This window comes from Mastomys coucha, unplaced genomic scaffold, assembly GCF_008632895.1.
Source record: "Mastomys coucha isolate ucsf_1 unplaced genomic scaffold, UCSF_Mcou_1 pScaffold16, whole genome shotgun sequence".
Lineage (NCBI taxonomy): Eukaryota > Metazoa > Chordata > Mammalia > Rodentia > Muridae > Mastomys > Mastomys coucha.
Genome location: NW_022196898.1, coordinates 100,623,484 through 100,633,802, shown reverse-complemented (window position 1 = coordinate 100,633,802; position 10,319 = coordinate 100,623,484). Strand labels below are relative to the sequence as shown.

General features: G+C 43.4%; 1 protein-coding gene across 5 annotated transcripts in view; it reads left to right on the top strand.

Annotated features, from left to right (window-relative positions):
- St6galnac3 (ST6 N-acetylgalactosaminide alpha-2,6-sialyltransferase 3) overlaps positions 1-9,933 on the top strand; it is a 594,849-nt gene extending 584,916 nt beyond the window's left edge. For 2 of the 5 annotated variants that reach the window (XM_031375911.1, XM_031375910.1), the window contains 2 exons: positions 6,704-6,811; positions 7,810-8,030. In XM_031375911.1, the coding sequence (XP_031231771.1) occupies positions 6,704-6,811; positions 7,810-7,996 (295 nt within the window). In that variant the 3' untranslated portion in view covers positions 7,997-8,030. Of the gene's footprint in view, positions 1-6,703; positions 6,812-7,809 lie in introns of all 5 variants that reach the window. The other 3 variants (XM_031375907.1, XM_031375905.1, XM_031375908.1) reach the window with 3 other exon arrangements.
- Positions 9,934-10,319: the final 386 nt, after the last annotated feature.

The following is a 10,319-nucleotide window of genomic DNA, read 5'->3' as shown; positions in this document are numbered from 1 at the left end:
AATACATTTTTCTCAATATAAATTTTAAATAACTCTAAACATATTAACTGTATACTTAAAAATAATACGGAAGTCAGCTTTCTTACCAAGGTTCTTTGTCTGTTGTTGGTTTCATTTCCCATTTCTTTTGAAGGGAATGGAGGAAAGAATGCTTTGAACAATACTTTGAATAATCTGTATTCTGTCAGCTGTTCCTTCTTCCTACGAACGTATCTGGAAAGTTCCTGTTATTTATCCTGTCAGTATAGTTTATTGATGAGAGAACTGAGATTCAATGCTGTTAAAACAAGACATGAAATACTGATTAATCAGTATTTTTTAAAATCGTCTCCCCTTGCTCTTAATTATAACAGACAGTCAATAGCAGGCTCTCCTCCGATAAACCTCCATTATTAGAAAGGCCTTAAGCTCATTGAGGTTTAATAAACAACAGGAGATGTTTTATGCCTTTGAAATATTAGCTTTGAATGCCCCAGCTTGGCTTTCATTGGTTCATGGAAGATGAAGTAGAATGGAGTCCACAGAGTTAGTCAAAGGTCCCTCAGGAGCTGCTCATGACCTGAAGCTCCAGTCTACTCTGTCTTCCATCTCCACATACCCCTCTGACTCTTGTTCCGTTCCTCCATATACATTCCCCACTGAAGACCAAGATGCTCTCTGCAGCTCTAGTCTGACTGCATTTGGTGATTCCTAGGATTATGTTCAAAGTTTAGACAGTAATTCAGCATTGGTCAAGCATGAGTAGCTTCCGATGGCCTTTCCTTCAGAAAGGATGACAAAGTAGGATGGTAGACTGGGATCTGAAAGGTGGCAGAGGGCAGGAATCAGGCAGAATGGAAACTGTTACCAAGGAGAATCCAGCCTTTTTTAATCAGAGATTATCCTAAACCCGAAGGGGTGTGTGTGTGTGTGTGTGTGTGTGTGTGTGTGTGTGTGTGTGTGTCTGCTGTTTTCTTAAGAGAGCCTGTGACAATGAGACATGAAGCTACATAGGGCTGCCCAGCCACTGCCACACAAAGAACTCTGTCATCCACCAAGACTGACTTAGAGTTATTGGTCCATTAAAACGTAAGCTTCTCCTACTTAAAACTTAGGCCATTGAAGCAATGGCGTTGGAAGTCCAGGAAACTGAGTGAGAAAGAAATAAGACATTCAACATTACCCAGTTTTCTTTGGAAGAGTCGTCTTGCTGGAATTCTCAGTGCCTCCACTGGACGTCTCCAGAACAGAATAGAAAGCAAGACGCACGTCTCCGGAAATGAAAAGACAAACTAGAGACACAGACGAGGAAAGATGATATGGCCAGAAATGTTGAAATTGGTGAAAATAAATAAGTAAATAATATTTTGACAGATAACAAGACTGTCTATTTATGGCATGGCCTTTAGGTAACAAGTAATAGGGGGGACATAAAAGGGAAAAGTGGCTTATATATTCATCAGAAATAAACTAGAGGAGAGATGTTTTAAGTGGTTTGCCTTCAAGCATGTACTAGATCAGGGCACTGACAGAATCATTTTTCTAAGAGATGAGCAAGTCCATGTAGTGGCTTCCAGACTGTAAGTATCTTGATTACCAGGGAGCAGAGGGATGCAAAGTCTGGCCAGTGGAAACATGTGATTGATAGCTTCCTGGTAACAGTCCTGCCTTTCTTTCCTCCTGCACGGCTCATTATTCTGCAGCATTAATTTAAGCTTCCCAATCGGACTGAATCGGGGCTTAAGTTCCTTTATCATCCCTGTGGGAAACTTGATGGTTTATTTGTAGATGGTGATCATTGTTTTTATTGATTCCCAAATATGGGGAGCTGTATACATTGCTATGGCTGAAGGTTCATAGTGCTGTGCACATGAGAGATAAACTGTAAGATCATTTGTGTCCCAGAAGAGACTTAAGAAGTTATAAGGCAATACATGCCTATCCCAGGTTAAGTGAGTTAAGACATATGAATGAGTCCATGTACACCAGTTACTGTCTTTTTTTTTTTTTTTTTTTTTTTTTTGCTGTTGTCAGAATTGAACCATAAAAAGGTCTATTCAGGTCTGGTTTACACTTAGCTCGTACATACCATGTAACAGACAGGGGCCTGAAAGTGGCACTCCTATATGAATAACCAGAGCCAGCCCCCAAAGGCTAGTGAGTTCCTCCAAGGCAGAGGTTCTCAACTTGTTACAACCCCTTTGGATATCTAATACACATTAGATATCCCATATACCATATATTTACATTATGATTTATAACAGTGGCATGTAGCAACAAAGTAGTTTTATGTTTGAGGGGGAGGAATAACCACAATAGAAGAAACATGTGTTAAAGACATAGCATTTAGGAAAGTTGAGAAGCATTGCTCTAAGACCTCAGGTCTCTGGGCTGAGTTTCTGGGTTCAGCTAGCACCTGTTTTTTTCCGGGTTGGACATCTTAGAGAAACATTAACTCTGAGTATTTGAGGAGAAGTCCTGGGAAAACCCTGGCATATACTGTAGGTAGGAAACTTCATGACATTTCAAGTCTCAAAATACCAGAGATAATAAGGGAGATAATGTCACTATCTAATTAAGTCCTGTTTGTAGGACAGGGCACTAGGGCAGTGGAACTCTTCTCCCATGTAAATCCAACACAACACATAACGTTGAAGAAAGTGTTGGGGCTAATTAGTGTGAACTGTCTACCTGGAAACAAATCAGGTCAGGTCTAAAAGGAACTGAATGTCATAAGTATATTTTTCTTGAGTCCTTATCATTTGGTATTTAGTAAAGTAGGAATATTTTTGACCAGGAGACCAACTTTGAAACTCCTGACCCTCTTTTCCTCGGGTGCAAAACAGTTGGACAGACTATAGGAACACCGGTGATGGCTGCAGCCTGCTTCCCTTGGAGGAGCCATTTTTGAATGTTATTATTAAAGTCATAGACATGACTGGGCTGGACCAGAGAAGGAAGGATAACTTACCTGAAGAATCAAGTTCCTGATATTTCCCAAAGGTCTCTCCTTTATCCTCAGCTAAGGTAACTCCCATTATCCTAAGCTCCAGTGGAAGGGACTCATCAAAAGAATGACAATATGTTTCAATTTATATTTAGACTCAGAATTCATGGAAATTAAAGTTTATTCTCAATGCCCTGGTCCCATGACACCATCTCTCTCACATCTTCTGTGGGCGGTTTTTAAGACAGGGACAGAGAGCACCATTCCTGAAAGCTTTAGTCATGGTATCTAGCCCAACCACAAAATAGAAGTTTTCCTTCTACCTCCCCTTTCCACATGTACCCCAGACGTTGGTGTCATGCCCATCATGCCAGTGAGCCTAACTGGTCATGTGACTCATGTACTTGCCAACTACAACATCAGCACATGCACATCATGGTGCAGAGCTCACTGGTTACAGCTTCGTGACAAAATACTGTCTGGTGACCCAGAATCCCCTGATTTTAAAACTGGAAGCAGCTTTAGATATGACCCAGCTCAGTCATCTCACCTAGAAGCAAGGACACTGACCCAGGGTGTAGCTGAGCTGTCTGCAGCATCCCGCTTCAGTCAGTAGCCAAGATGGATTGTGAGGCCACTTATCTTTATGTCAACCTGCATGCCACTGTTCTCACACAGGTGTTTGGTGTGCTGTATTACATGTCGAGCAATAGTGTTAACTCGAATGCTTCCTCTATCAGACCATAGCAGCTTCTAGCACACAGTCAGTACGGTATGTTTCCCCCCAGATTATAAACAAATGATGTGTTGAATTTCTACCAGATAGAAGCATCCAATCACATACAGCTCATTCTAACAAATGCCTGGTTTTAGTGATCTCAACGGTGCCTGGCTGAGCTACTAAAGAAGAACTATGGAAAGGATGTAAAGCGGGTAAAGCTTTGGGAGAATCAAGAAGTAAAGCAAGCCTCTAAGTCAGCCAGAGCAGTGGCTGTGCTAAGGCAGCCCATGACAGTGTCCACATAGGACAGCTTGGAGACCTTGGGTTATGGCACGCTCTGTTCTAACCCTGCTCCTTTGATGCTCCTGAGACCCCATGCAGGGTACAGAAAAGTGCCTTCTGCTAAGCCATGTGGTAACAAAGGTGTGTTCTCTGTGTGACTCCTCCCCACTCGTGGACCACACCACTGCTGGTTCCATCCCATAGAACCGTACAGACAACTTACTGTGGTTCAGTCTCTGGAACGCATGGCCCTCAGTGTCCACCGGTCCTGGATCTCTGGATGCTACACACTGTAGATGCAAATACTGTCTTCTACTATGTGGAGGGCACTGCATCAGGATAAGCCATTAACAGGCTGATTTCTTGTCATTGTTTCCTAAATAATATATTATCCCAGCTCTTTATATAGTGATTGTATTAGCTAGAATTAACATAGAGGTGATCTGAAGCACTTGGGAGAGTGTGTGTAGGTACTATTCAAATGCTACTCCATTACACAAGAGGTTCAGCACCTGAAGAGTTGGGTAGGTGTGGGGGTCCTGGTTCCAATCTCCCACAGACACAGAGTGCCAACTGCATTCTACATTTGGAAAACATGCACCAGCAGATGCAGAGAAACGGATTCTTAAATAGAAGCACTTCAGAGTCAGAGACAAGATAGCAGAGAGGGCACAGATGGGGTTTGTTGGCCTCTCCTGGAGACTCACACAAAGGTTTAGACAATTTTTTTAAAAAATCAGCCATCACCTCCCTGTGTGACTTTATGTAATTCCTGAAGTGCTATGTGTTCTAGGATGATACTAGTCAGGGAGGGAGGGAGGGAGGGAGAGAAGGAGAGAAGGAGGGAGGGAGGGAAGGAGGGAGGGAGGGAGAGAAGGAGGGAGGGAGGGAGGGAGAGAAGGAGGGAGGGAAGGAGGAAGGGAGGGAAGGAGGGAAAAGAAGCAAGCAAGCAAGGGATTGTAATTCAGACTCAAGGATGGCATCGTGTTAAGGACATACATCCCCAGTCCTGGGGTTCTGGATATCAACAGATACTGACCTCTGGCTGGGGGCCTCCCCCAGGGTGGCGCTGGGTATGTGAGCATTAGTTGGTAGAAGAGTTAGTTGGCTGAAGTCCTGCCAGTCCTGAGTCTAGAGGGAAATGTCTCTGCACAGCTGCCAGATAACTTGGGGCCATCTGCTTGCCTCTGTAGGAAGAGATGTGAAGAGTAAGACTATTGAGCCTTGTGAATGAATTAGGTCAGCTTGACTAAGGATAGATGCAGAGATCCATCCTGAACCATTTGCCTTTGGCAGACCCCTATAGTCAGCACTGTCCTCTGATTAAATCATCCCCAGACCCCATTACTGTGTTACACAGCCCACCCCAGACAAACCAAGCTTCGCAAAGCACATTTCCATGTTTGGGATATACCTGGGTTGTGTGATCTTCCTCAAGCCTTTTCCCTGCCATGGCCCACAGGGCCTTGTTCTCTTTAACCACACTCACCGTCCCCCTCCCCCACACACACCACCACATCCCAGACTCCTATTACCATTATCACAGAAGCAATCCCTGAGGAACTTTATAGAGCAGCTGGATGTAAATCTAATCTTCCAGTCAGCATAAAGACAGAGACAATGGCCATAACTTTGTATTTATAGCATCTATAAGAGTGATGGGCACATTATAGGTGACCAGTAAAATGTGTCCAAGAGGCTGGAGCCAGATCTTAAGAACAGGCTTTTGTTCTGATGGCTGCAAGGCTGGTCAGGAAAACGCGCAGATGCTTTCGTGAAGCAGTTAACCTACACTGCGTTTACTCCGCACATAGAAGCCAAGAGTGGGATGGAGTTCAGCAGAAGAGCGCTTGCTTAGTATATACGATGTCCTGGGTTCACTCCCCAGCACTTCACAAAGAAATTTATAAATTATGGGGAGGGGGGGCAAGATGGCTCAGCAGATAAAAGTGCTTGCAACCAAGCCTAACTATTACCTGAGTTTGATTCCCAAGACCCACATGGAGGGAAAGAACTGACTCCTGCACTTTCTGTCTTCTGGTGCACAAGCATCCCGCCACACACACATCTACATACACATACTTCTACAAGTTCACACAATAACACAGCATACATCCACATTCCCACCATCTACATACCACACAGTCACAAACTCATACCCACATGTCCACATACCCACAAATTCTCTTTCTTTCTCTTACACACACAAACCACTCAACACATACCCATTCACACATCTGCACACACACATACACAGCCACATACCCACACACTCACACATACCTATACATACACTCACATACACAAGCCACAGACCCACACAAATACAATATTACAATATATAATAGATGCTAAGGAGAGTTTGAAAATGTGTTGTGTCCAGGTAAGCAAGACGCCATTATCATTCCTGGCTCATCAGAGCTCTGAGAAACTTTCAGAAAACCCATCTGCTGATCCACACCCCTAATTTGGGTCTTATAGAAAACCAAATAAATTATTCTTCACCTGAAGGGAGAAGGATTATTTGACTTCAGATATTTGCCATATGGCTTCTCTTCCACCCAGCAGAGCTTTGAGGCTTAAGGTAGTGAGAGCAAGAGTGTGCCTATAAATTATTCAGAGATAATTCACAATAAATGTGTATCCTTGACAGACTGTCAAGTTTCTCAGCGCTCCCCCTGATAATGGGCACTGTGTTTTTGATCGAGTATGGCTTGTTTCTAACTGCACCTTCTTGTGACTCTGTTTTGTTTTATGTGTTACTGTTCCTCCAGAGTCCAGTCTGGCTCCTATCTCAGCACCGGGTGGTTTACGTTTATGCTGGCCATGGATACCTGTTACAGTGTCCACGTCTACGGGATGATAAATGAAACCTACTGCAAGTAAGATCGCAGGAAATTATCTTTACGCAGCTCCAATTCTGATACCTTGTCAAAATATCACAATTCATTTTAATGCCATAAATGTGAGAAATAGATCAGATGACAATTATTTTCCGGGTGTTCTTTGCCAACATGACATGTTCTTGTCAGTGTGTCATGTTCCGACTTTGAAAAGTGATAGAAAGAAAACAGTGTTTACTGCAGCCTGATGTCACATGTCAGAAGGAACACTCTCTCTTCAGCAGTCACATATCCAGAACTTGGGCCTTGGAAATCTAGAGCAAGTTTGGCGGTGATTTAATTTGCAAAATCAAGGGCTGCCACATCTATCCCTTTGGGGGCTTGATGGACAGCTGTCAGCCAGTGGATCTGTTTGCTCACAAAGATGCCCTGATACCTCAGAGAAACATTTTGGCTCAACAAGAGTTCCTGAAATTTTTATCTCACTAATGTGTGACTGATCTGCCAGACTCTCTTTTAAATGAGTGTGTTTATGCACAGTCTATGGTGTCTGGCGGGTAGCTTCTAATCAGATTGACAAACTCTCATGCTTCATGAAAGTGGTGGAATCTGATTCAGAGAGCATTTAATCATACTCTTAAAATGTAACTCTGGGTCACAGTCTTCATGGATAGACATTTGCCATAACAGCTAAGTTAAGAGAACACAGATGACCTCCAAAGTTCGCTGGGAAAACTCAGTTTCCTTACTGCTTAGAGAGCACTGGGCTGTGTAAGGCTGTCTGTCTTCTACTGTCTCCTCCTTTGAAAGTGAGCCACGTGTTTGAATGTAATTGGTATGATATGTAAATTGTATTTGATCTATTAGGACACTAAGAACGATTCCTTCTCCCTAAAAGCTTTCATGTGCAATAGCTTTTAACTGAGCTCATTGCTGACGGTTTATAAGGAAATGCGTTTACGGGGCACACGATGGACTCTTGAAAACGCCAGTCTCATCCTTGGCTCAGCCTCCCTCCCTTTTTGTTTCTTTTCCAGGACAGAAGGGTACAGAAAAGTGCCCTATCATTACTATGAACAAGGGAAGGATGAGTGTAACGAGTACCTTCTCCACGAACACGCCCCGTACGGGGGACACAGGTTCATCACCGAGAAGAGAGTGTTTGCCAAGTGGGCCAAGAAGCACAGAATAGTATTTACACACCCAAACTGGACGCTGTCCTGATGCTCTGCTGCCTGACCGTGACACTGCAGCTGTGCTGAAGGGAGGCGGATGGTAGTGACAGTGTGGGCAGGATGCTCGTGGTGACCATAGTCTTGGACATTCTCTGGTGTGGATATTGACTCTGTTAGTAATTTGAACTTGGCATTCTGTGGGAGGGGGTCATGTTCATTCTGATCTTTCTGGTGGTTCGGCCCTACAAATTGCACTTTAAAACTTACCTACAATTGAAATGAAGGCCAGTGACCTGACGGCTGTGACTAAAGAAAACATGAAGATTACCTTTCGAGATAGTTGCTCAGAGTTCTTCAACAGAGCCTTCCAGACGTGGCGACTCCACCAGCTCAGGCAAGGTTCCCGAGTGCACGGGCTGCTGCCCGGCTTGGAAGATGTGGACTCTCAAACACTGTCCCAAGTCATTCTATCAAGGAATAGATGTCTTGCCACAGTTACCAGTCAGCCTGATAGAGGGGAGGAATCTCTTTCTGACACGCCATCTCCCTTCCGTATGTCTCTCAGCGGAAGCCTCAGGCCACCTACCTAAATGTAGCAATGAAGGCATTCTGTAATTCCTGTGTGTCAGGATTACTGGACTATCTCAGAATGTAATTCAAAATGTATCAAGTAGCAAATATTGACAAATTTTCACTCAGACAGCTGTGCTCTCACCACACTCAAAACAATATAACTAAACATACTCTAAGAGTTACCTGCGCTGATGTTTAGTTATTTTTGGTTGAGTGCTAATGTTAACATGCTAGCTACACCTCAACACTGTAATAACAGACTGTGAAAGCATCTTTTGAGCATAACCAAAGGGTTCCTCTCTCTGCTTCAACACTCAGTACCAACAAAATCACAAAACAGGGAAAGCAAGACATATTTTTGCATCAATTTGTATCCTATCATATTCATAATATATATTTTTAAATTCAAATTTCTATTTTATAAGCTGAAGGTATATCTCTCCATATACATTATCAATGCCAAGTGCCAAATGTTAGACATGGAACATTCTTCTTGTCATCAAACCCAGCCCGAGCTTTTCCTTCATGGGGTTGATCGTCCCTTAGGTTATCAGATGTTCTGCTAGAACAGAAAAATGGTGACAAGCTTAATTCCCAAAGTGCTTTGCTGTGCTTTACCTATGCCATGTATCATGTGACGACACCCATGGCCACCTCACTGGACTGTTGCCTGCACACTCTGCCATTCCCCAGCTGATCTGCATTGTTAGCCGTGTTCATGTGTCCCAGGCTGCTCTGCTTCAGAATATATGTACAGAATAGCATTTGTGTAAATTAGTAAATGATTGAGTTCTCTGCCAAATACAGCATAGCACACCGAGATTATGCAAGATGACCACACGGATGGCTGTGTCATAGATCAGTACCCTATAAGCTTAGATACTTTTGATGTTTTTATTTCTGTCGGTGGCTCCGTTCCAAGGCTTGGGGACAATGAATAGGAATGGAAGCAGAGAAATACAGTTTCCTGGTCTAGGCCTGAGAGAGCTTCCTTCTCTGTAGATCAATAATCTTTAAATATTAGAGATTGATTTTCTGAGACAGTACCAAGTATCCATAAATGTCTTGGCACAAAAGCTAAAACCAGGCTGCATTTAATGTTTTAGAGCTGGAAATAACAATACACTTCACCTGTAGAACCATGACAGGGCTTTCCTAGGACTAAGGGCCATTCAAAATCATTAAGATGTGCATCTTTCCTACCCTCCACTGTCATTTTGATATCCCACACTCACATGCACAAGCGTTACCCAGCCCCCCACCTCCTTCACCACTGGAGAAGACTGGTTATTCTGTTGTTTACTTATGTGATTTTTGGTTTTTTTAGTTCTATGAATGTTAGATTTTAGAGCTGATAGTGGATCAAAATGCCCACTTAAAGGAAAATAAATAATAGCAATGTTAAAATTTCTATGTGAACGTTGTTTTCTCTCAGTTGTAATACAGTTCTGCTTTTACATGAAATGAACCCTTGGTTATCTGAATGCCTTCAAGAGCTGCAGAACCTGATTCGTGTCACTGTCTAGTCAGTGGCAGGCTAACTCTCTTTTGGTGCTTACTGATGAAAGACTCAAAAAACCATACTTTCCTGCCTCCCTAAAGGGAGCTATAGCTTTCTCTCGTGTGGACTTTCCTCATACTGTGTGTGGAAAAGGCAGAGTCCAGATGTAAGCCTGCAGTCGTCTGGAACGGCAGCATGGGCAATGGCCCTCGCCCACCAGTCTCTCTCCCTCCCCCTTTGCTCAGCTGTCTTCCTCCTCTGCTCTCTCCTCCCCCCTTCTCCTCCCTCCTCCCTTATT